Source organism: Eretmochelys imbricata, chromosome 5 (genome assembly GCF_965152235.1).
Source record: "Eretmochelys imbricata isolate rEreImb1 chromosome 5, rEreImb1.hap1, whole genome shotgun sequence".
Classification (NCBI taxonomy): Eukaryota; Metazoa; Chordata; order Testudines; family Cheloniidae; genus Eretmochelys; species Eretmochelys imbricata.
Window position 1 is genome coordinate 50,636,958 of NC_135576.1, and position 27,617 is coordinate 50,664,574.

General features: G+C 42.2%; 1 protein-coding gene across 1 annotated transcript in view; it reads right to left on the minus strand.

Moving 5' to 3' along the window:
• MCCC2 (methylcrotonyl-CoA carboxylase subunit 2) overlaps positions 1–27,617 on the minus strand; it is a 101,004-nt gene that overhangs the window by 38,695 nt on the left and 34,692 nt on the right. The window contains 1 exon segment of the mRNA XM_077818013.1: positions 18,883–18,996. Coding sequence (XP_077674139.1) covers positions 18,883–18,996 — 114 coding nt within the window.

A 27,617-nucleotide genomic window follows, 5' to 3' on the forward strand; every position in this document is an offset into this window, starting at 1 on the left:
AAAAACTATGAGCGTGAGATATATGCACATTCCACATGTATGTGGTGGTGATGCATGTGATAAATTACAGACCCATGTGACAGATTTTACTTTGCACCTATTTCCATAATTTATCACATGGCTCTGGTATGATGATAATTATGTGCCTATAAGTGTATCATTGGACCTCTGCCCATTGATTCATCTGCGCCTGGATCATCACCAATATTCCAGATGTCTGAGCATTTATTTTAAAAATCAACCTGCTTAAGAAACTTTTCTTTCTCCAAAAGTGGAATTTTCTCTCTACAATTATACTGGCCGAAGATGGATAAAATACTGCCTTGGACATGCGACTAGTTTATGGTCAAATATCTCATGTCCCTCCTATGGCTAAAAATAGGAACTTTATACTACATTGTATCCACTAGGATGTGAAATACTCTGTAATACATTAACTGTTAATAGGGAGTGTGCGATCACACAAAAGAAAACCCACGTTTTCCATCTTTGTTCCAGAAATGTAAGTGCCCACCACTGTAATGTCGTCATATCACTTCTTTGTGTGTTTTACATAAAATGAGTTGTTAGTACCTGTAAAACAGGCCCACCTGACAATCCTAGAGAGTAAAGACCTCTACTGAACTACTAAACAGGTCAGGAAGAGTACAGGCAGCACTGAAAATCTTCTCACACTGCCCAATAATTGGGGAAGGGAGGAACCTGTTCCAGATAAGCTACATTTTCAGGAGAAAGAATAATTCAATTTCTGTGACCATTCAATACTTGGTTTCTCTGCTGAATTCCTATCAGCGGTCATGGTATTCTTCTGATTATGTGATTGTCTAGATATCCATTAGGAACTTTGCCAGATTACACCTAACCACATAAAAGGTGTGATATTATCTAATTAAAATATAATCATGCAAACCATTGTTGCTACCACTGTTATATAATTGCAACGAATCTTGTACAAAGTATAACACATGGCCAGAAAGCATTAAACAGCTTGCAGGCTAACTAACCCAAAGCCAACCAGTAGAGACATGTTAGAAATGGTAATTAAGATCTATGGTAGATAGGCTAGAACTTTGAAAAGCAAACCTATATTGTTAGAAGTGATACTAATTGTGTACTCATAAATGTTAGCCATGTAAACAGACAGTTCCTGTCACTATAGCTGTTGATTCAGAGATCAAAAGGGAATGTTAACATTTAGATGAATCTTGAGTGCAATAACATCATTCTTTATATGTCTCTCTGAAGTTTGTGATAGACTGCCAAATGGATAAATTGCCCTATATTAATTTGTATAACTAATGGCGGTGTTAGGAAACAGAAGATTACATTAAAAGCCTATTGTTTACCCAGGACTGTATGGTCAAGTGAATGCTAGAACAATGTATAAAAGACCCTTGGGTCCTGATCCTGTCATCTCAGATCTGCTTGATGCTTCAGTGCAGGGGAAGCTTAAGCCACAAGATTGAAATCCCAGTCCTAAACTGGAACACCCTGAATAGGATATTAGACATTGGACTATAACCTATGGACTAAATTCTAAAAACTCTTTGCAACTACAAACTCACCATCTCTGCTATGAATCTGAATCTCAGGATTGACTCATGTCTGTGTGTATACTAATCTTTTAACCTATACTCACTCTCTTTTCTTTTTTAATAAATTTTAGTTTAGTGAATAAGAATTGGTTGTAAGTGTGTATTTGGGTAAGATCTGGAATATTCATTAACCTGGAAGGTAATGTGTCTGATCCCTTGGGATTGGTAGAACTTTTTTATACGATGAAGATTTTCATTAATCCTCATCATATCTGACTTGGGTGTCTAGATGGAGGCCTGAGGCTGGGTTACTTTAAGGGAACTATGCTGTTGGCTTCTGGGTAACCAGTGAGGTAATAAAGAAGCTGTTTTGTGCTGGCTTGGTAAATCTAAGTATTGGAATATCCACCAGCTTTGGGGATTGTCTGCCCCATTCTTTGCAGTCCACCCAAATTGAGTGACCTCAGCTGGCTCCCCGGGGAATCCGGTCACAAAAGGTAAAGTCATTCTGGCCAAATACCAATCCCTGGGCTATTCATTACTCTAATTATGTTAAAATAAAATATGTAAATATTTGTAAATATATTTAGACTCAATGTTAGCCCACAACAAGTCACAACTTCAAGAAAAATGCCAGTTAGATCTTTGGCTTATGATTGCTTATTGAACCAAAATGTCCAGTAATAAATGCTTATTCTCAGTGCCTAAACTCAGATCATTAGAGGTATTTTCAGTACTAAATCCATCTTTATTGTTTATTTTGCAATATACAAAAAGTTTTTTTTCTCACATTCAAGTTTTTTAGATAAAATCCTCTTGAAAGGTCAGATCCAGGTTCTCTGTAATGTAACTATTAAATATTTGCCAACCACAAATGCCAAGACCTCTTGTCTAGCCTCAGTCCTAGTTATCTCTCACATATACAAAACTCAGGGAAGAGAACCCAAATAACCTCTGATTTTGTTCAAATTTTTACATATACTACATAAAATAAGAGCTGCTCAAGAAGCTTGCAGCATGCTGAATCATCTGAAATAAAGTATCAACACACACTGCAAATCAAACAGTTCCCTGATCCACCTTATTGCATTTTCACTATTGCCTCTGGAGATTAAGAGCCTTTTGGCATGATTACAAGTATGTATTTCCGCAACTTTAAATGTCATCTACAAAGCAACAAAATGGGTTTGTGCCTTTTTTGTGTCTTTATGTTGACGGTAGCCTGAAAAGTTTGGAGAAGGGAAATTAGTTCCTTCCTACTGTGTTTTTCCTGGAAAACACTGTGGACGATTGGAGAAGCAGGAGGTTTATAACATCAGAGAAGATATGCAAATGAAACCTGATTGTTAGCAGTGAGAAGTTATGTTATGTTTATAAAGAACTGAGAAAACAACATAAAAAAAACCCCAAGTACAAGGGGAAAAGCTGTCTTGTTAAATATTCAGCAGTTCCATCCCTACCTTTAGAGGCTATCAAAGCTCCCTATTCACAACTCTCAATCATCCAAGAAATCCTCCAGCAAACAGAGAGAAGATCAGACTTGACTTCTTGATATATCCAAGATAGAACAAGAGAAAAGCCTTTAAAAAAAATCCAAAACCTTTCAGTCCTTAATATACCAGAAAGCAGCAAACAATGGCTGCAACCCATCTATAAACATCCAGAAGAGCTCATCAAAACCTCTATGCACTTTCACAATAAATTATAACAAACATAAAATATGTAAAGAACTTAAATAAAAAAAAAGCCCACTAATTTCACAGTATACCTACAATCACCCCCTCCCAAAGTGCCAGAAAAAGAAAGATGGGACACATGAAGCATTTGTTGGGTACTAAATTATGTCTAAATATCTATTCCAGACCCCAAAACTAACAGATTCAGCTTAACTTCAATAGGAACGGCCGGATGCTCATAGGATTTGAAAGGCCACTTATTTAGGTGGGTACATAAAGATTTAATAGGCTAACTCTGGGCCCCTATGTTTAAAATTCTTGACCTCAGTATCTTGTAATATATCTGATAAATCTAAACATTTTATGGGAAAGTTAGTTTAATATTATAATGGTACTTTTCATAAACACAACCTTCTGTTACATCTCATTGGAATTTCATATTATTGGACTCAAATGAACATTATGACAAAAAGGGAAAATTCTGTTTTACCTGTGAATTTTCATTCTAGGACCCACCATGTCAGACAGTCTTCACAAATGGGCATTCCCCATCACCATGGCTTCTGGCGGTTCATCAGATTTTTGCTCCGAGCCTGGGCTGAGGACCACCCATCGTTCAGAAAGAGCATGATACATTCCAGAGCTAAAAAACACTATTTAAAAGTGCTATTCAACTCCAACCATTTGCAGCAAAGCCTTAACATGAAATTTAGGTATTTCCTGTATGAACATCCTGTTTCCTTTCAATCTACTTAACAAGCGAGTAATCGCCAGAAGAAAACTCTCAACATAATACAGTCCTCCAAGGGAAAGTTCGACTGTCTGACATGAGAGTCCTCAAATGAAAATTCATAGGGGTAAGACAGAATTTTCCCCTTCTCAGTGTTCTGCATGTCAGACAGTCTTCACAGGGGGATACAGAAAGCAGTATATCATCCCTAGAGAAGAAAGGTGGATTCAATTTATCTATGTAGGACTGAAACATCCTTAAGAGTTATTGGGGCACCCTGTTCCATAACATTCTTCTACTAAACAGTGAATCAGCAGGGGTGAGGATGGCGGCTCTATAGTATTTGAGCAAGTGTAGATGGAAGGCCCTCTTCTAGCCTGACAGCTCTCCTCCTAAGATGTTTATGATCTCTTTCCCACAAAATCACTGCTCTTTTCACAAGTGCACAGTAATGAGAACAGTTGGACCAGAGGCTTTGAATGATGCAGCTATATATACCTTTATTCTCCTGAAGGCTCTTTTCACATCTAAATTAAGTACTCTACTTCCTTGGGATGTTTGGATTCATCCAGAAGGACAATATTGCCACTTCCTATTACATGAGGAAGATTGTGGTGACATTGGGGATGGACACCTGGCTAGTTCATAAAATGTTTGATAGAATATGGAACTGAAGTTTCACTGACAGCACACCAAGCTCTGACACCTCACTGGACAAGGAAGTAGAGAGTAGGGAACATACTTTCAGCGAGAATAGGAGCTACCAGCTATGAAACTGAAAAGTGGTTTTACTGGTACACAGATTGAGATTATGACAAGAATCTGCACATTGCCAGAGGACTAATAAGAAATCTGTTATGTGATGGGTGGATTTCTTACAGCGCAATGTGCCTGCAATTGATGACGTATCTTTCCAAGAAGTGTTGGCCTTGAGCCCCATGGTCAGGCCATCCTGTAAAAACACTAGAACGTCCTTTGCTTCAGCTGACTTAGCCTTGATGTGTGTTCCTTGTAACACTCATCTAAACCTCAAGTGATATATAGACATCACCTGTGAATTACTTCTGAGATGCTAGGAGGGCGTTTATCACCTTCTTAGAATGTGTGACTGTAGTTCCTTCCTTTCAGCTTCCCAGCTGATGTTAGGCAGCACTGGATTTTGGTTCAGGAAAAATCCCTGTATCACATTTGGGGTGCAATCTAGACCAGTAAGGGGTTGTGTCAGCACCTGCTCTGCAACCTGGGGTGGCTCGCCTGCAACCTGGGGTGCTGCTTTGAGCTCCTAACAAACAGCCGACCGGCATGCAGGTCATACCCTGAGTGTCTGATATAGCTGCCTGCCAGCAACACTGACCTTAGCAGCCTTGGTTACTACAACATACACCCAGTCCCGAATTGTCCCCCAAAACTTGTCTTCTGCATTGTCCAGTCCCTTCCTGGACAGTCCTGATATGGTAGGTCCATTGCTCCTGTAAGAGAACAATATTCAACAGTTTGCTACTTTAAAGGGAATGACCCAAACAATTCAGTTTGAATGCAAAACTGGATCAGTTTGATTAAAGAATAAAACAAGTTTATTTAACTACAAAGAGATAGATTGTAAGTGACTACAAGTACAAGGCATTAAAGTCAGAAATGGTTACAAGATCAAATGCTTTCTCGTGCTAAAAAACTTAAACTAGACTTGGGTCAAGATCAAATCCTTACCACATGCTTACAGAAACAGGGCTGACCAAATTTCAGGTCAGGATCTCTCCCAAAGTCAAATGGCTACTTCCTTTGTCTTCTTAGGTGAAAAAGGAAGGAGGGAGAGATACCTTGAGGTGGTTTTGCCCCTCAGTTTATAGTCCAAGCACCTTTTAAAATGCATTTTCCTGAGGGTTACCTCTAGGTAAAGTTCATTCCCGCTGTGAGGTTGGAGACATGGAGTCTCATGGTGAAAGAGATTCCATGCTGTTTGCTAAAATGTAGATCAATCTGTTACTGTCCCTCTTCTTCTTTGTCAAAAAATGATCACTTGACAGGTGACTGTCCATCAACTTTGATGACTCCTGACTAGAGTCATCAGCTTGTCCTTTCTCTCTGAGAAACAGGTTTATCCATTATGGTAACCATATTTCAGTCATAATTTCATCTTATGTTCATAACTTTACATATAATGTTGCTACATACATGTCACCATATTACTAACCAATGAGTTATTACTTTTCAAGTGATACCTCACAAGGCATATTTTGTACAAAGATTATTACAATACTGTGCAGCGTGTGAATACAGGGTGCATGTGTTCACAGTTTGTTGCACTGTGTTTTGTGTGTGTCCATAGGCTTCCAACCTGGCCTGTGGTGCACAAAGGCTAGATGGTCTAGATTGCAATCATTCGGTTCTATGTGTGTCTTGCTGAGCCAGCCTGACTTTTCTTCTTTGCACAGACTCCCGAGGGACAGAGTGAGAGCTTCTGCCCAGAACATGAACAAGGCTAGTACCATAAGCAGTTGCGAATGTTTTCTGTCTTCTTTCAGTTATATACACATCACATTTCTGGAGAAATATCTACCAGAAATAGAGTAGTCAATCTGAGGGTCCATCACATGCAACATATTATACTCCATGTCTCCTTCTATTATACCCTCCCAAAGACATATAGGAGTCACAATATGTTCCCCTATATGGGTTCTAGTATCTATGCTGATGAACAGGCTTCTCTGGATTTGACATCAGGTAATGTTAAATATTAAGAATGATTTCACCAAGAGATTCTAATAATGGATCTGGACCAAGATCTTTATATACTGATTTGCTATAATTGGGGTCTGGAAGCAAAGCAAGAATTATGCCAGGTATTGATTCATAGATAGATTCATAGATATTCAGGTCAGAAGGCACCATTATGATCATCCAGTCTGACCTCCTGCACAATGCAGGCCACAGAATTTCACCCACCACTCCTGCATTGAGACATGAAACCAACTATCCCAGGAATCAGAGCAGCAGCCATGTTAGTCTGAATGGAGTTAAGATTTTATCTTCAGAGAGATGTGCTAATGTTTGGCAAATCAGACACCATCTTCTTCTTTTTCTCTTTTTAAATAACGATGGTTATGGACAACAACTGAGATGCTGGAGTTTTATGAAGGCTGTAATTGGTCCCTCCACTTGTTCGTTCAAAGCCACCTTTTTGAAAGTTTTTAAGTGATGACTGCTGGACTCTGCATAATGTAACGAGAAGGTTGTCAGATAAGGTTAGACTTTCACTTGACGGGAGGGATCATATGGCATTTGTGAATAAACCGTGTAGAAGTTATGAGTCGAAAAAAGAAGTGTTCTGTATTGAAAGTACTTCTTACTGTAGCAAAAACTAAAGTATTTCTGGGCGACTCTCCCCAATCTTATTTTCAGTAGATCTCCAGGAGGCTTATTTTCATGTTCTGAAGTTTTGAGAAGATAATGCCCAATATTTCCACATGGAATATTGACCATCTTATGGACTTGTTGTGGGACCCGAGATCTAAAATGGGCTGCATGACATTGTTTCTCTTTGTACTACATAGAATCTTGTGCTTTTACCAAAATGCCAGTCTCTCCACAGAACGTGTTGTATTTTTCCAGTATAAGAAACTGTGATCATTGCATCCTTCAGCTTCTGATGCTACAAAGGTCTTGTTGATAGTATTTGTTTATTTTAATTTACCTTGAGTAAAGGATAAACTTGTCACTCGGAGAATGAGTGAGTTCTATCAAATATCCTTCCCTAACTATCTCAAGCACTCATTTTCTGAGGACAATCACCCACACAGGAAGGCGTGCCCTGAAGCTCCTTTCATGGAGTGCAGGATCTGCCAATATTTGGGAAACCCGGAATCAAGAGCAACTTTTAAAGGTGCCTCAGTGACTTTTGTCTCTATTCTCTCCAAAGAGCTTACCAACAAAATAGTTGGTAGTATATCGGATGGTAGCCTGCAATTCCAGTTCCCTCAAGTGGCGCTACAGTTACCCCCAAGCCATGTCTTTGGAAGTTTTGAATGTACAGAAAGTCAGTCAGGTAAAGCAACCGTCCTGAAAAAGTTGCTAGGAAAATCTTGTTTAAAGGAGATATTATGGAGTAGGGCTTTTGTCTGTTTGTTTGGAGTAGGGAGATTGGGTGTTGGCGCATGCTCACAGTGGCCTCCAGGTGAGCACAGACACTACAGTCATTACTCTCACGGCTAAGGCTCCTGTATGCAGTGTGACAGGGTCAGGCCAGATGGCTACAGGAGAGTGATAGAAGGCAGATATATTAGCCCCAGGGTTAAGTAGGTCCCTTTCCCCTGGGTAAGGTAACAGAGAAGGTTCCAGAATAATCAGGAACTTTCTGGAGACAATTAAGGCAGACAGGCTGATTAGAACACCTGTAGCCAATCAAAAAGCTGCTAGAATCAATTAAGGCAGGCCTATGAGGGCACCTGGGTTTAAAACTTCAGTTTGTGGTGCACGTGTGAGGAGCTGGGAGCAAGAGGCACCATGAGCTGAGAGTGAGAAGGTGTACTGCTGGAGAACTGAGGAGTACAAGCATTATCAGACACCAAAAGGAAGGTCCTATGGTGAGGATAAAGAAGGTTTTGGGAGGAGGCCACGGGGAAGTAGCCCACGGGAGTTGTAGCTGACACACAGCTGTTCCAGGAGGCACTCTAGACAGCTGCATTCCACAGGGCCCTGGGCTGGAACCTGGAGTAGAGGGCAAGCCCGAGTTCTCCCCAAACCTCCCAACTCCTGATCAGACACAGGAGAAGTTGACCTGAACTGTGGGTTCATGAAAACGGCCAAACTGAGGGTTGCCATGAATCTCCGAGGCAAGCAAATCCGCCAATAAGCGCAAGACCCACCAAGGTAGAGAAGGAACTTTGTCACACCAGCTTTAGGCTAATTGCTGATCTTATTCTCTGTTGCTTTTGCAGGAATACTCCCTTGGCTGATCTGACTATGCCCTTTCTGTTATGAGGCTGAAGCAGGTTTAATATTAGGTACAATTAGATCTTGATAGGGAATTCCCACTCCACCTTAATGACACCCTCATAAACTAGTTGAACTGCACAGATCTTTTTCAATTTTGCAGGGTTTTGCCGTTATTTCGTTTTCTAAAAACATAAGCACATGTGAAGTTAGAGCCCCATTTGTGCTTAATTCTGGGAAGCTTAGCTGAGAAGCTGAGGTATCTCATCGAAAGCCCCTGCTTTACAAAGTTCTCCTCTTTTGAGGATCTAAATGGCAGAATCTCTCAGGAGAGGTTTTAAGATTTTACACTGCCCCTTTTGGGGGCAGTTTCCTTCACCAGTCCCTGAGCCAAACCCTGAGGTAAGGGGCCCTGTGAGGGGAAGAGCATGTTACCAGGGAGACTGAAAAGATTAGTCTGCAGACAAATATCTTGTATGTCTCCCTACGGAGAATAGTAGCCACTTTGGCCCAGATCCTCAAACGTGTTTAGGCTCCAAACCTCTACTGACTGCAGTAAGTTAGGAGCCTTAATACCTTTGAGGACCTGAGCCTTTATGGTCTAATATAGGACCCCTGGAGGCTGGAAGGGGAAAGGAGGTAGGTCCATCTCCTAGGGAAGGAGATCTGAATCATTTCGCCCCAGGCTCCCTACTGCTGGGTCTAGACTGACTGGGGAACATCCACACAGAATGAGAAGTGAGCCAGAGTCTCTGGTGACAAAAATGACTCATTAGTATCAGAAAGGCCCCATCACAGCAGCAGAGGCCCTGCAGGTAAAATGGTTTGTGGGAAGGGGTCATGGTTATGACCTTCTCAACCATCTGATCACAGACCTTGCCTGTACCGGCTGGGGGCAGGAATCTTTTACTCCTGGTTGCTGTGGGGGGACCTTGCCTTCCCCAAAATTCAAGAGGCAGGGGGGCTCTGAAAATCAGACACCTGTCTCTATACCGCTGATTCTGGCCTGGTCTCAGTAAAAGGACTTTCCCTGTAGCCTGCTTGACTCTTGCCATGGACCTTGATCATTCTCTGGCTGGGAGCCTGGTTCCCTGCAGCCTGCCTGCCTTGTCATGGACCTCACCCACAGGCCGGCTGGGGGTTAGTATGTCTATGGCCGGCCTGACCACCTTGCACATGCCAGCCGGGAGCAGGTTTCCCTACAACCTGTTTGCTCTTTGTTAGTGGGAGGGGAGTGGCGGTTCAAATCCTCCTCAGAAAGCCAAAAGATACACATTTTTAGTTTAGCAGTTTTGAGGAGAAGAACCTCAAAGCCAAAGAAGAAACAGAGAGAATTAAAGTATTTTACAAATCTTGGCAAAGGTCCACTCCAAAGAGAGACTTAGAGTCTGCCACGTATGCTGCTTAGAGGCAGAGAATTCTGGACAGTTCTTTCTGAGGGGGAATCTTAAGCCCATGCTCACATCAAAGATTTGGTGTGCCCCAGTTGCCATGGAGACAGAGAACAGCACACTCTGAAGACCATCTGACATGGATGGGGCTGGGAATAATCTAAAACTTAATGTTTTTTAAAAGTGTTTAGTTCATTTAGATATTTATAATTATACTGATCATTATGGAAAGCTAGACTGTGAAAAAAGAAAATAAAAGATTTTGGACCTGATTTTTATATATTATAATGTAATTGTTAATTCAATACAAACATAGAAATTGCCATGCTAGATCAAAAAGCGATCCATGTAGTCCAAAATGTTCTCTCTGACAGTGGCCAGTGCCAGATGCATCACAGGAAGATGCAACAAACCTCACAGTAGATAGTTATGGAATTACCTGCCAATACGAGAACCTTCTTGATCACTTCCATTAGACAGTGGTGGCTTATGCCCTGATAATTTATCCTTCCTAACACAATTATGGATGTTATCTCTAGCCACATAAATGTCTATTTCTTTTTAATCCTACTAAGCTTTTTCCCCTCAATAAAAGGTTACATGGAGTATCTGGAAAGAGCCATCTGGTCTTACTGACATTTCTGTTTTCAAGTAACATGTCTGTTCACATTTATGCCATTGTCCACAAGAAAATCCTGATCATCTTTCCAATTAAGACAGATAAAATAAGTGTACATAAAAATCCTTAATTTTGAGGAAAGTTCTGAGTTTACATATAATCAATAAGCTACCATTCTGGTGAACAGGATTATTACAAGGTACAAAAAGGAAAAAAAGACTAGATTAACTCATTTTAAATGACATAATTAGTGCCTGAGAAATTCTAAAAGGAAATGAACAACAAATCAATTTGCACTAAATGGCACAGTTTCGTCATTCAGGACTTGCTATTGACTATTACATTTGTTTATGCTGATTACTTTGTTCTTTTCTTCAGACTGAAAAATCTCCATTGAAATAAAAAGAGGAGGTTACTCACCCTGTGCAGTAACTGATATTCTTCGAGATGAGTGTCCCTGTGGGTGCTCCACTCCAGGTGTTGGTGCGTCCCTACACCTTCGCTCGGAGATTTTTACAGCAGTACTCATACCGGTCACGCATGCACAGAACCTGCTCCCCTGCTCTGAGTGTACCTTAATAGTACGCGTGTGCAACTGGTCTCCTCAGTTCCTTCTCTACAACAGAGGCTACCCCAACTCCGAAGTAGAGGGGAGGAGTGTGGGTAGTGGAGCACCCACAGGGACATGCATCTCGAAGAACGTCAGTTACTGCACAGGGTGAGTAACTTCCTCTTCTTCTTCGAGAGGTGTCCCTGTGGGTGCTCCACTCTAGGTGACTTAAAAGCAGTATACCTAAAGGAGGTAGGGACAGTGGTAAGATTTGGTAAGAATGGAGTAGATGACAGTTCTGCCAAATCGTGTATCAGAGAGAGGGTCCTGAGTAAGGGCATAATGCTTAATAAATCTGTGTTCAAAAAACCAAGTGGCCGCTTTGCAGATGTCAGCCAGAGGTACTTTGCGTAGAAAAGCCATGGAGGTAGCCACAGATCTAATGGAGTGAGTTCTGAGGCTGACAGGAGGTGTAACTTTCTTTATCTGGTAGCACTGTCGGATACACTCAGATATCCAGTTTGAAAGTCTCTGGGTAGAAACAGGTGTCCCTCTGGAGCGCTCCGCAATGGAGACAAAGAGTCTGGAAGAGTTCCTGAAGAGCTTGGTTCTATCCACATAGAAGGACAAAGCCCTGCGTACATCTAATCTATGCATTGTGGATTCAGAAAGAGTTTGCATGTGGCTTAGGAAAGAAGGTTGGTAGGTGTATCGGCTTATTGATGTGGAATGACGAATGCACCTTTGGAAGAAACTTGGGATGTAGTTGGAGGGTAACCTTGACCTTGAAAAATAGCGTATAAGGTGGGTCTGTCATGAGAGCTGCTTTTTCTCCTGCCCATCTGGCGGAGGTGATTGCCACTAAGAATGAAGTGAGCTGTAGCTCACGAAAGCTTATGCTCAAATAAACTGGTTAGTCTCTAAGGTGCCACAAGTACTCCTTTTCTTTTTACTAAGAATGCTGTTTTCATAGAGAGGTGTAAGAGGGAGCAAGTGGCTAGGGGCTCGAATTGTTGTTGAGTTAAGCATGATAATACTAAGTGAAGGTCCCACAGAGGAGTAGGAGGGTTAATGTCCGGGTATAGGGATTGTAGCCCTTTAAGAAAACGTTTGGTGATTGGATGAGCAAAGCCAGAGGTGTTGTCGATCTTGTCATGAAAAGCTGTAATAGCAGCTAAGTGGACTTTGATGGAGCTGAAAGAAAGGCCCGATTGCTTGAGGTCTAATAGGTAGTCAAGTATGAGCGGAAGAGGTGCAGAAGTAGGAGGATGTTGTTTAGTTGAGCACCATTTTGTGAATCGCTTCCATTTTCGAAGATAAGTGATTTGAGTAGATTGTGTTCTGCTATGTAGGAACACTCTTTGAACCTGCTCAGAGCATGCTAGTTCATCTTGGGAGAACCATGTAGGAACTAAGCTTTGAGATGAAGCATGGACAGTTTGGGATGAAGACATCGGCCGTGTTGCTGCGATAGGAGGTTCAGAGTGAGGGGCAACGAAATTGGTGGGCGAAGTGACATTCTGGTGAAGAAGGGAAACCACGGTTGCCTGGGCCACGATGGGGCAATCAGAATTACCGTGGCATGATCTGTTTGTATCTTCATCAGAACTCTGTGGAGGACAGGTATCAGGGAAAATGCACATAGTAAGTCCCAATCCCATGAGATCATGAATGCGTCTCCCAGGGAATATTTGCCCAGTCCTGCTCTGGAGCAAAATTCAGAACATTTTGTGTTTTTCGCAGTTGTGAAAAGGTTTATGGTTGGGTATCCCCAAATGTGGAATATGTTGCAGATGACTGTGTTGTTTATCTCCCATTCGTGATCCCAGGGAAAGCGTCTGCTTATTTCGTCTACTGTGGTATTCATAGCTCAGGGAAGATAGGCAGCTGATATCTGGATGTTGTTCGCAAGACACCAATTCCAGAGCTTTATAGCCTCTGTGCAAAGCGAGAGAGAGCTAGCTCCTCCCTGCCTGTTCACATAGAACATGCAGGCGACGTTGTCTGTCATTATCCGTATATGATGGTTCTGGATCAATGGGAGGAAATGACAGCAGGCGTTGCGTATGGCTTGAAGCTCCTGGACGTTTGCGTGTAAGGAGGTTTTTGTTGAAGACCATAGCCCCTGAGCTGTGTGGTGGGACATGTGTGCACCCCACCCTGTGAGGGACGCATCGGTAGTCATTATGAGGGATGGAGCATCCTGTAGAAAGGGGGCTCCAGACCAGAGGTTGGAGAGAGTCTTTGACTCTGAAGGGTATGGATAGAGGCTTGTTTAAAGCATGTACATTCAGTCTGTAAACTGTGGCCAACCACGCTTGGAAGCACCTCATGTATAGTCATGCATTTTTGACCAAGAAAGTGCACAAGGCCATATGACCTAATAGTTGTAGACAGTCTCGAGCTGTGATCTGAGGACTGTTGCAAAGTTTCCTGGCCAGTAGTTTTATGGTGTTGCAGCAGTCGGGAGGGAGAGATGCTAATCCCATCCGGGAATCGAGGTATGCTCCTATGAACTCCAGGTGCTGGGTAGGAGATAACGTAGATTTGTTTTTATTTGTAGGCCGAGGGAGATGAAGCAAGCGATGGTGAGCTACACGAATCAAAGCACTTCATTGAGCGTTGTGGCTTTGAGGAGACAATCGTCGAGGTAAGGAAATATTATGACCCCTTGTCTCCTGAGGTAGGCAGTGACTATGGCTAGGAGCTTGGAAAAAAACTCAGGGGGCGGTGGATAGGCCAAAGGGTAGCACCCTGTATTGAAAATGTGTCGAGCAGAGGGTAAAATGAAGGAAACGTCTGTGGGCTGGATGTATAATCATATGAAAATAAAGGAGTACTTGTGGCACCTTAGAGACTAACCAATTTATTTGAGCATGAGCTTTCGTGAGCTACAGCTGTAGGTCGAGGGCTGAAAACCAATCGCCCTGCCCCAGTGCTGGGATTATGGTGGTAAGGGAAACCATTTTGAACTTTTGCTTTTTGATAAATTTGTTGAGCCTCCTGAGGTCGAGGATCAGTCGCCATCCCCCGGGTTTCTTTTCTGTTAAGAAATAATGGGAATAAAACCCTTTTCCTCTGTGTTCAGGCACGAGTTCCACTGCTCCTAATAGAAGGAGGTGTTGTACTTCTTGGAGGAGCAGTTGCTTGTCAGAGGGGTCCCTGAAGAGGAATGGGCAGGGTGGGTGGGTGGGAGCAAAGATATGAAAGGGATAGAATAGCCAATTGTGATGACTTCCATAACCCACTTGTCAGTGGTAATGTTTTGCCATTGGTGGGAGAATGGGCGTAGGCAGTGTCCAAAAATAGGGACATGGGGTGTAAGCGCTGATGTGGGAACATTGTTTTCTATACCCTCGACCAAGGCTTCAAATCTGCTTATTAGTTGGAGGGGTTTGAGACGCTCCCGAAGAATTCAGGCGGTGACGCTGGTATCTGGATCTCTGGTGTTGCTGCTGTTGTTGTTGTTGCTCATGTAACCTATGGAATTGCTGGGTGTATGTGGGGTAGCATGGGTGCTGATAAGGTTGATATCTAAATTGTCGCCTTCTGGTCGTAGGGGTTTGAATTGCCAGAGACCAGAGAGTTGCTGTTGAGTCCTTCATTGAGTGAAGTATGTCATTCGTCGTGGAGGCAAAGAGTTTGTCACTGTCAAAGGGAAGATCTTCAATGGTACTCTGGACCTCTCGAGGAGAGGAGGAGAGCTATGAACCTCGGCGCATGACAACTGCTGTAGCTGTAGATCTTGCTGCAGTATTGGCTGCATTGAGGGCTACTTGAAGAGCAGTTAGTGAGATGATTTGTCCCTCAGAAACTAGAGCCGCAAATTGTTGTTTCTTTTCTTCCGGAATTTGTTGTAATTTTTGTGGTCATATTTTACCAGAACAGCAGTATAATTAGCAATGTGAAACTGTAACATAGAAGATGTGTATGTGCTTTGTGTCCAAGCAGATCTAATCGCTTACTGTTCTTGTCAGATGGGGTGGAGCAGGGAAACTGGTGCTTGGTCTTTTGGTTGAGTGCGTCTACTACCACGAAGTTTGGCGCTGGGTGAGTGAAAAGGAATTCAGAGCCCTTGGAAGGGATGAAGTACTTATGATCCGCCTGCTTACAAGTTGGTAGGCTTGCAGCCGAAGTCTGCCAGATGGCCGTAGCAGGTTCTAAAAGGGCTGCGTTGATTGGTAATGCAATCCTAGAGGAAGAAGAGGGTTGCAGGATGTCTGTTAACTCATGCTGCTGTTCAGGAACCTTCTTCAAGCTAATTCTTAACTCACTAGCAACTCTTCTGAAAAGATCTTGAAATTTTGAGAAGTTGACTGAAGATGACGGCGGAGGAGGCAATAGGGCTTCATCAGGCGTAACAAGTGGCTCTACCGGGTTGAAGGCAGGTCAGGACTGATCCTGTAGTTGTGATGGTGCTGCCTGGACTCTTATGTCAGTGGCAGGTTCGTCAGCTGGCAATGGCAGGCAGGTGTTGCACCTGGCTGTGGTGGTGTAGCGAGTGTGGTCTCGAGGATAAGATGCTCATGGAGCCCAATATCGCCACTGTGGTGGGAAGGGAATGGGTGGTGCCATCCAGAGGTTCACACACCACGGGGCAGGATTCGGAGAGTAAGACGAGGTGATTTTTCTATGACCTCTATTGATTGGGGTCTGAGGATGGGAGATTCAATATGGTGAAAACACCCCCTGCAGACCAGCTTCCTCATCACTGGAGGAACGCTATCCGGACCCTGACTGAGCATTTGGAGAGAAGTAGGCATTAAGTAGGGGTGACTGAGGGATAGGTGACACCAGCAGGTCCCTTGACTGTGTAAATTGTGGTGCTGGAGCTCCTCTGTGAGGTGAGGGCTGTGCAAGAGGAATCTGCCGTGAAGAATGGTTCCTCTGCACCGCTGTCCTGAGCATTGTTTCATTGCCAATCAGCTCAGTGGGAGACGATGCCGAGAGAGCAAGAATAGCCTGCGGGGGGTCAGACATGGCAACATGTGTTGGCACCGCTTCTGTCACGGTGCCGAACGGTGCCACAAGAGCAGCAGGCACCTGGAAGCCTGAAGCCTCAGCACTGGAGCTTTGTGCAATTGCTGCAGCCGCAGGCGGGTTTCGTGCGGCGCCAGAGGAGCCCAGCACGTCAAAAGTGCTCAGCTGGGGAAGCGCCGGGAGGGAGGCTGCAGACCTGTCCCACAAAGAACCCTTTGCGGGTGAGAGAGGGTGCTGGTTCTTTGCAATCTTCTTGTCTTTGTTTGAGGTGGGAGGGCTGCGGCATGTAGCTGAGTCAGTGCCCATGAAGCTGACCCTAGAGATTTCCGAAGGAGGAGCGATTTTAACCTCAGCTCCCTGTCCTTATGTGCCCTGGATTTAAGTTTGCTGCAGTGGGCACATTTTGGGGGGATGAGGGACTCCCCCAAACATTTTACACATTTTGAGTGGCCATCCGAAAGAGGGATGGCATCACTGCGGTTAGAGCAGCGCTTAAAGCCTGGGGAACCAGGCATGTCGGAAGCAGCTGCCTCTGACAGGAATGAAGAAAAAAAATATTTTTTTTTGGTAGTTTTAGAGAAAGAGACAGGAAAATTGCTATCTAATTACTATTGGCAACAAACTAACAGGGAAGGTATATGAATGAAGGAAGAGAAAAGTCTCTAATGAGTCTGCTGAGCTCCATCTAAGGCCAAGGATGGTAGAGAAGGAACTGATGAGACCGGTCGCGCACGCGTACCATTAAGGAACACTCAGAGTGTGGGGGCTGGCTCTGTGCTTGTGTGACCCAGTATGAGTACTGCTGTAAAAATCTCCGAGCTAAGGTGCAGGGATGCACCAACACCTGGAGTGGAGCACCTACAGGGACACCTCTCGAAGAAGAATATAGAAAATACTTTCCCATGCTAAACAACAACATGATTTTGTGCTTTATGTCCCTCCCACGCACACATTTCAACGATGTTTCTGCTGACAGGTTTGGAAAGAATGGTTAACGTTCAGCAACTATCAAGTTCACACAGAAATATGTTTAATAACTATATATGCTTATTTTTGAACCTCACAGGATTTATAAACTTACCCATACATGGAGTCAAGTAAATTTACAAAATACTGAAATACCTGATTAATAGGACTAAATAAAACTAAAGTGAAGGGAATAGCTTCAAATGCCAGGGTGGACATTGGGAATAAGAACAATGCCATTCAAATAAACACAGAATGACACAGAATGTGAAAAAATAGCCAGTAGCAGTAATTTTGCGCTGGAAGGAGAAAAGTTATGGAATCATGCACAACTGTTGGGTGAATAATTTTCATTAAAAAAAAAATAAATCTTGTTTCCATCTAGCTATACTTAGAAATGACATTGCTATATGTTCCCTGTGACCTAACTGGCTGCCACAAGCAAACTCCCTCACCAGAGTCCTCCATCACTGTCTCCCTAGGAAGTGGGTAGTGTGATGTAATCAGTAACAGAGTTAACAGCTGATTTCCCCATTTTTACATACTCAAATGCAAGCACTTTTGAGAGATATTTGGTGTCTACTAATTTTAGGCAACTGTAGCCCCTCAGATTGTTCCCAAAACACCCCACCATTGAGCAGTAGAGCAAAGTGCTGCATTATATCACTTTGTTTAACAATATAGTTTATTGTGGAATAAACTATTCCAGAATCATTAGTGTGCTTTGTGAGCATACAAATTATTCCAGAATGAAGTGACTTTTATTCTGAAATACAGCATCCAAATGGAATAGCTATTCTGCTCAACTTTCCCATGTAGACAAGCCCTTAGTTCTAAAAGGTCCTACACATTAAATCCTGACCCCCTTGAAGTTAACGGCAAAAGTCCCACTGATAGGCCAAGATTTTATCTAGTGTTTTTAGCATGTCATCTATTTCCAGTGCCTCTTGTAATGTGGGGAGTCAACCTAATTCCTTATTTAATTGTATTCTATTGATTTTTTTAACAGTTAACATTCAGCAAATACCACATCTTAACTTCTTTTCTAAATTGCATCCCGTAGTTAATTTAAAGTAGAATTGCCTGCCTAAGGCCTACACTTAAAATTTATACCACCAAAACTATGTCAGTTAGGGGTGTGATTTTTTTTTATTTGTGATTTTATTTAACCACCATTGCTATGCCAGTATAAGCCCTAGAGTAGATGCAATTATATTGGCAAACAGTGTTTTTGCCAGGATAGTTTACGTCTCTCTTATGAAAAGCTTAACATAATCTCAATTATACACTTGTTATACTGCTACTGCAGACAAGTATGAGAAAGAAAAGGTTTGATTTAAAATTTTAAAAGGCAAAAGTAATCTTAATAATTCCAAGTTACTCATTTCTTTGGAGCAAAACAGGTCATAGAGAAAGGCTGAGTTACTTGTACAGCTGTAAAATTTTCAGACATGCAAAGGCAGAAATTGTTTTAAATTATGTTGCTAAAAAGATGTGACTACTTACCAATGGAGGCCCTCCCAAGAAAATTGTTCCCTGCTTGCCAACTATTATACTTTCATCAGCCATTGCAGGTACATACGCTCCTCCTGCTGTACAAGATCCCATTACCACTGCTATCTGAAAGAAAAACAGCAATATATATTAACAAATCAGTCTAAACTCTTTGAAATTCAAAGGCACCTGTTCACTAATCTCTATTGTGCAGATTTTGTCAAAGGCTCACTAGAAGTGACATGGGATTGTTAATGTCCATGCAGAAGAGATAGGATCTTTTTCTGATTCTTTTTAGCATTTCTTTGGAAACTACATGGAATCGCTCTAGATGTGCTTTTGATCCATATAGTCCTAGCACCTGAGGGCTTTCCCATTATTTAAACCAAATCCTCAGCTGCTGAAAATCAGCACAGCTCCACTGAAGTCAACAGCTGAGATCAGCTGATATACACAAGCACAAAGTCCCTCGGTTTAAGTATCTGAGGACTAAGGGCAGGACATTTTCCGAGGAGGTGCCTCAATTTCAAGTGGGAATTAATTTGCTCCTCCAAGCAGTCTACCAACAAAACCCACGTTTGTTGATCTTAATAGCAAAACATAAAGCACACCTCTTTTCTCAGGCTTTTGCCTCATATGGTATTGATGTCATGTTTATTTCTAATGGTGAGGTGAAGTCTAGGTATTATCTCTCTCACACACACACACACACACACACACTTAATTTAGTGGTGTTTTTAAAGAACTGGCTTGTCCCCAGATACCACCAGATGGGTGGATTGTTATGAATCCAAAAACAAACGTATATATATTAAAAAAAACCATAGCAGCCTGTGATACTAGAGTGAAGTCTTCTCTCAGCTCCAGTTTCAAAAAGGATTCACAAGAAAGTAAATCCTTTCAAAGCAGCTTGCAGAACAAAGTGGTAATATGGAAAACAAAAAAAGGGGAACACTGATGAAGGCACAGAAATGCCAGGCAGTGCAAAGCATACCATTGTCTAATGTATTATTATTTGCTCTCTCACCTACTGAAAATACAGTTTGAACCACAGAAAGAGATTGGGATAATATTAATAAAAAGCGAAAACACACAATCTTCCACTGTTACACATTAGCAATAACTTAATGGCTGCTATCAGCAGTGGATTAAGGTTTCCTGGGGCCCCGAGCCAGAGCAAGTGTGGGGGCCCCATCCAACCCAGTCCACCTGTGGTCCCGCCGCCGTTCCGCCCCCTCTGCCTGTGGCCCTGCTCACGCCCCCACCCCTTTTTGCCTCTTCCCCGGGGCTCCGCCCCATTCCACCCAGGGTCCCCCCCCATTCCGTCCCCCCGACTGCAGCCCCGCAACCGGTTTGGTACTTTTTGGTCCCCACTACAGCCCCAAGACCAGAGAAGCTCTGTCCCCTTGCCATGGCCCCAGCGGGGAGTGAGAGCTCCCCAGCCCTGAGGAGTCAGCAGGCAGTGAGAGCTCCTCTAGTCCCCAAGCGACAGCCAGGGTCCCAGTGCTGGGGCTTCCCCTGCCACCCCCTCCCCCACGCTTCTGCAGCGGCCAGGCCCGGGACAAATTTTTATTTTTCTGCTTGGGAATGGGGTCAGACGCAAGAGCTTTCACTGACGTCCACTGGCTTCCCCTGCAGTCCCGGGCTTCTGCCAGGGATGGGGGGCACTGGGGGGCTTCTCCCGCCGCCCCCCGGTTTCTGCCAGGGAGTGCAGTTGGGGGGCATGGGGGCTGCCCCGCCCACCCGGCACTGCTGCCGGCAAGTGGAGTTGGGGGGCTTCCCCTACCCTGCCCACCCGACACAGGTCCTGTAGGCCCAGTGACTAATCTGCCACTGGCTGCTATTAAAAAGCAAATGTGCTCTTCAAAAACAGATGGTCGGGGGCTTCACCTGCACCTGAAACAGGCCTGAATTATGCCATTACGCCTCCTAGCATGGAGTCAAAAGGAGCTTTTTCATCAGCTGGCATCCTGTGCACCGAATTACACCTAGGACAGAGTGATGAATCAATGGGACTTTCTCTTACACATTTTATCAGACATCATCAGGTATCCACAAGTCTAATGACAGACTCCTTAAGAGTACCACTTATAATGGTCCCTCCCTCCTCTTTCCCCCCACCAGGGGCTTTTGTTTTTTATGAAGTTGTTGTGTTTGATATACAAGTTGTGTTAATAATTTTTCAATATAAATCTGGGATTTCAAAATTCTGGGATCCAAAGTAAAACAGATCTCCAAATCGCCAGACTACAGAGCTAGTTAACTGATTGCATTACTTTGTAGAATCTCGTGGAACCTTCCAGACCTTCTAAGAACTAAATTTTCCTCCTAAAATGTTGTCAGTCATGCCCTCGCAGGTATATAAGGGGCAGGGGCATCGCCACTCAGTCAGCGAGATAGAAGAACAAACTGAAGTGAAGTGAGAGTCCAGCTGCAATATTGCAAACCTTGTTTTATTGTATAACTGTGAAAGTGTACTTGTGTTTCAAGACTTGAAGAATGTAAGTAGTGATTAATAAAGACAATATTTAAATGCGATGCCAGAGATATCTCTCGAACTCCTATCTACGCAACAACATAAAAGAAATACTGTTACTTTTTTTGCCATGCTTACCACATATTTCATGACTTTCTAAGACTGCAGAACATAGACTTTTGCTCTCCCTAATACTATCTGTTTGCCCCTATAGAAAATAAAAGATGCCTCCAAAGAAGCCTTCAGGAGCTCAGTATAGGAAGCGAAAACCTCAACTGCAATCTAGTTTGCAGCAAGGGGCAGATTTGATGGGAAAATATCTGAAACAGAACATAGACCAGGCTGAACATAACAGTAATTTCCTCAGTTTGGTAGAGATCTTGGGAAATATGATGTCATGTGTGAGCACCTATGTCAAGTAGTTCATAAAGAAGCTATGGACCATTACTGCAGCAAAACAATTCAAAAACTAAATTGACTGACCTTATGTTATCAAGCACCTTCCTTGCCACAAGGTCAGTGGACAACTCTACTGGAAAAGGCTTAATAGAACTATTTATAAACATTTTGAATGAAAACAAAATAAAAGCCACAGCCAAGGCTGCAACAACAGTGTGAACATGAAGAGAAGAAACAGTGGTATCCAGTGAAGGATTCTTGTGCTGAATCCAAGAGCTTTCTTCATGTATTGTGGCTGCCATTCCCTCAATCCGGTTGTGTCAGATGCATCTTCTTTAGATTCAGTATCTCTCTTCAGATTACTACAAAGGATATATGTCCTGTTTCCAGCATCAACTATCAGGCGGAAGATCTTCATGGGCAATGTTATAAAATCTGACCGTGAAGCCACTAAGTGATACTCACTGGGAAAGCTGCATGACAGCATAAGGCCAGTGAGCTACCAAGTGACTAAGGTTTATGACGCCCTGATGGAACTGGTGCAATCACCAGGCCAGAATCTGACACAAGTAGCGCCTGGCAAAACAGATCACTGACTTCAAATTTCTAGTCTCAGTGTGATTTGGCACAATATCTTGTTACAGGAAACATTGTAAGCAAGGCATTACAAACTCAGTTGATGGACATTGAGACCATTATTATGAGGAGAAGCTGCCTTGATTTCATTGTGGCTACAGAGACAATAGATTTGAAGCTGCCATAACTGCTGCAAAAGAAATGGCAGAAAACTTAGGATTTAAGCCTGTCTTCAAGGACACTAGTATTCATCAGAAGAAGAGACAGTTTGGTTCAAGGGCAAAGATGAGGTGATGGGAAGCTAAGAAGAAAAATTCAAGAGGGAGCTTTTTTTTGCTCACTCATTGACACTGCTTGAATGCCCATCGAAGAAAGTTTTGGACAAATGAAGCTCCACAAAAAGACCTTGGAGGGTTGTATGACCTTAGTAAGCTTTCAGCATACAGAAAAACACTCATGAACAATTGTACAAACCTTCACCAGACACTGACACCTGGGGAATCTTCAGATGTCATTGATAAAGACCTCTGTGTCAAATTGGACAACATCCATCACAGTTTGCCACACGGAAAGCGCTCTCCCCTCCAAGTTCTCCAACTCATTCATGATGCAGAGCTGAAGGACACATTTCCTAATGTGCGGATAGCTTTGAGGATTCTGCTCATGCTGCTGGTCACAGCTAGGAGTGGTGAGTGCAGGTTTTTGAAGCTCAGCTCATTAAAACATATTTTCAATCGATAAAACATATTGCCAACGAGTGACATCACTTGTTATTTTATCACCTGAAAATGCCATTGGCCAGTCTTTGGATCTCTTGGATGCTGTGCTTCAGTTCGCGATGGCAAAGGTGAGAAAAGCAATCTTTTGAACTAAAGGACAAGGGTTAACATTCTAAGGCTGTCACCTAGCGTAACGCTATTTAATACTGGTCCACCCGATGTTGGTGCACAGTTCAATTTCTTGATGTTAGTACATTTCAGTTATTCTTACTATTAAAGTTTCTATAAGCTTAGGGGAAACAATTTTTTTTTATTTGCTTATATATGGCATGAATAAATACAGATTTACAGATCCTAGTGTGCAAATTTATCGTTTTATAAGACCAGGATAACTCATGCATGCAAATCGTGCATCAAAGTCATGAAATGGGCTGCAAATGCAATAAAAAATAAGATAGTCAAAAGTTTGACAAATGGAGGGGGCACTGAAGATGCTCCTCACCTGGGACACTTGGGCTGGCCCTGATCATAGTAGAACCTTCTACCCTTAAAAATCCATGAATCTAGAAAGAGAAGCGTTTGCATTCTACTGTGACACCAGTGTCATGGACAGCACCAGTGTTATAGAAAGTGAAGGCAATATCTGAGCTAAAAAGTTATTGTTGATGATACTCTTTCTTGCCCAAGAGAAACAGTTTTGTATGTCTAACCGCAGTAAGTTGAGAGAGAACCACAAGTTTATTTGGTCATAGTGCTTTGTTAGGAAATTTTAAGGTATATTAATTCACAACTGCTTTTTGTCTAAATGAAAAGAAAAAAACATGGCTGTTGAAAGTAGCACTCGCAATGGAAAACACGTTCAAAAGTATAGTAACAGAGTATAATCAAGATTGGCACCCACTCTGGATTCATTTCAGTCAAAAAGAAATAAGAATAGTCAAGTAGAATAAGTGTCGCCAAACTAGATTAAACTCCAGTTGCAGCCAACAGTCTGATTTTCTGCAGAACACAACTTTTTAGTATTGACATTGCCAACAATGGACATCAAGCCAAGAACAATGATTAACATGATTAACGTGGATAGAAAAAAAAAGCTAGCACTGTATTTTCTCAATACAAGTCTAAGAAAATGTCTTGTCAGACAAGGAAGATAATGTAGGTCACTGCTACGCATTAACAGATTTTCAAAAACACAAATATCTTTGAAATAAAGATAAAAAACCAAAACTTTCAGGGAAAGCAAAGATATCTTGATAGAGAATCTAAAACAAGCCTAAAGTAATAGGAGCTGCAATAAAAATGTTTTCCACTTTTCTTTCCCTGTGTAAATGCTTTCAGAAAACTCTCACCGTTGCCATATTAATCTGAGGGATAGATATGTTTTAATCAAAAGTAATTTCTTTCCTACAGTCAGCGTTTTGCTTATATAAAACCCAATATGTTTCCTCTATTTTTATGCCATATAATGGTCAAACTATGAAAAATATAACACTATAAATGTATTATATTTTGAATGTGTTTAAGTGTTAGACATTTGATTACTTCAGAGTATTAAGGAAAATACTGAACATGATTTTTTTTTTAAATGTTTTAAAAGCATCCAGGGACCCTGCTAAAAAAAAAAATCAAGATTTCTCCAGCCCCGTTTTTCTTGCTTAGAACTTTCCCATTTTGAGTCACTATCTTCATACTACAATCCCTCTGCTGGACAATGACAGGAGTCACTTTAGTGCTAATCATTTAGGCTTCTACTGATTGAGGTCTGGTCTACACTTACAACTTAAATTGACATAGCATAGAAAAATCCACACCCCTGAGCACCACAGCTATGCTGACCTAACACCTGATGTAGAAGCAGGTAGGGAAATGGAAGAATGCTTCGTGAGGAGGTGGAGTTCCTACAGCGACAGAAAAACTCCTTCCATTGCTATAGTCTGTGTCTACACTCTGGCAGTACCATGGCATAACTACATTGCAATAGCTATGTCACTATAGCACCTGTAGTGTACACACTGCTTAATACAAAGTACTCCATTTACACAGGATGGTACCACGTCCACAGCATTCTCAGTCTCCCACCTGGCTGCTGACTCTTCCTATGCTCCCTAAAGCCTCCTAGTCTCTTTCAAGGACTATAAGGAACTCATTACTGAGAATAAAGTTAGTTAAAACTCCTTCCAAACAAATCACTCACCGATTCAGCACAATAGCAATGTAACTATCTGTTGAGTCATAGATTCATAGATACTAAGGTCAGAAGGGACCATTATGATCATCTAGTCTGACCTCCTGAACAATGCAGGCCACAGAATTTCACCCACCCACTCCTGCGAAAAACCTCTCACCTATGTCTGAGCTATTGAAGTCCTCAAACCGTAGTTTAAAGACTTCAAGGAACAGAGAATCCTCCAGCAAATGACCCGTGCCCCATGCTACAGAGGAAGGCAAAAAACTTCCAGGGCCTCTTCCAATCTGCCCTGGAGGAAAATTCCTTCCCGACCCCAAATATGGCGATCAGCTAAACCCTGAGCATATGGGCAAGATTCACCAGCCAGATACTACAGAAAATTCTTTCCTGGGTAACTCAGATCCCACCCCATCTAACATCCCATCACAGGCCATTAGGCCTATTTACCATGAATATTTAATTACCAAAACCATGTTATCCAATCATACCATCTCCTCCATAAACTTATCAAGTTTAATCTTAAAGCCAGATAGATCTTTTGCCCCCACTGCTTCCCTTGGAAGGCTATTCCAGAACTTCACTCCTCTGATGGTAGAAACCTTCGTCTAATTTCAAGTCTAAACTTCCCAATGACCAGTTTATATCCATTTGTTCTTGTGTCCACATTGGTACTGATCTTAAATAATTCCTCTCCCTCTCCGGTATTTATCCCTCTGATATATTTATAGAGAGCAATCATATCTCCCCTCAACCTTCTTTTAGTTAGGCTAAACAAGCCAAGTTCCTTGAGTCTCCTTTCATAAGACAAGTTTTCCATTCCTCGGATCATCCTAGTAGCCCTTCTCTGTACCTGTTCCAGTTTGAATTCATCCTTCTTAAACATGGGAGACCAGAACTGCACACAGTATTCCAGGTGAGTCTCACCGGTGCCTTGTATAACGGTACTAAAACCTCCTTATCGCTACTGGAAATACCTCTCCTGATGCATCCCAAGAGCGCATTAGCTTTTTTCACAGCCATATCACATTGACAGCTCATAGTCATCCTATGATCAACCAATACTCCAAGGTCCTTCTCCTCCTCATGGTATTCCACTGAACTGGTAGGACACCAATTATACCTAGCAGAAAAGGGTGCCAGAGGCTGCCTCTGCCCTGTTTTCCATAGAGGAGACATTCAGTAACAATTATATGTAGGAGTATTGGGGAAGAATAAAGCTAAAATAGTAGAAAGCAAAACTTACTACTCTGAAGACTATATTTTCTAAAATCAATACTAGCAGTTGGCGACATTCCTCAATATGCCATGGTAGAGCTGAATGAGATCTTCCAAGTTCAGTTTGAAACGGGCTCACAAGAGAATAATGTGATTTATAATTCCCGTTCCCCCTAATATTATGTGAGAATTGTTTCACTTAGGTTCTCAGACCCTGAAGTTAAAAACAAGAATTAAATTTAAATGAATCCAATTTTTCCTATCTATGGTCTAATTTCATTGTAAACCATAGCCAAGGTTCAGGTTCATCAGCTTTGTGCCCACTCACATGTGTGCTGGAACCGAAGGCTGGACTAGGCCTCATCTTCAATAAGAGAAGAACTTACTGTTCTCAAGGAAATTGATTTCCCTTTGTAAAACTGGGATAAAGTTTTTTATTGTATCATAATAAAAAAGACACTGACTACTAAGCAGGGAAAATAGCAAATGTAACATTGTACTCTTGGCCACTGCCTGCCTCCAGCCAGAAGGAAATGTTCTTTTCCAACATCCCCACCTGGATCAGAACAGTCAGCTAAAACAGTTTCTCTCTCAGAGAATCCAAATAAAAATGGCTTCTGCTAGACCAAGTTGTCCCTCTTGATTAGAAGGCATAGCCTCAGTCAATCAAAGAAAGGAGAAAAACCCATGTGATCTCCACTGTAAAATTTATTCTAACGAACCAGGTTCAAAATAAAAATTCACCAAAAATAGAATCCCGAAAAAAAGACATAGTAACAATACCCACAGAAAGCAAAAAATATGCAAAAATCACACTCCTCTAATATGTACAAGATTCCAGTTGTCATTTCCATATGTACAGTTTTTCTAATTAGGTGAGCTATTCTGTCAAGTTTATTAATCCTCCCTCCCTCCTAGATATCAATTTATTGAATACAGCAATGAATACAGAGAATTAAGTGCTCATGTTACCAGTAATACCAGTGTCTAAAACATGAAGACCCCAAAAAACATTTTTAATTGAGACATCATGACTAACAGTAATTCTATGAATCATTAATACATTAGAAAATGCCCCCTATCAACAGCAGTACAAAAATGGTATAAATACATACATACACACAGACACACACACACATCCCTACCCGACTTAGCTAAATATGTGTCTACACTC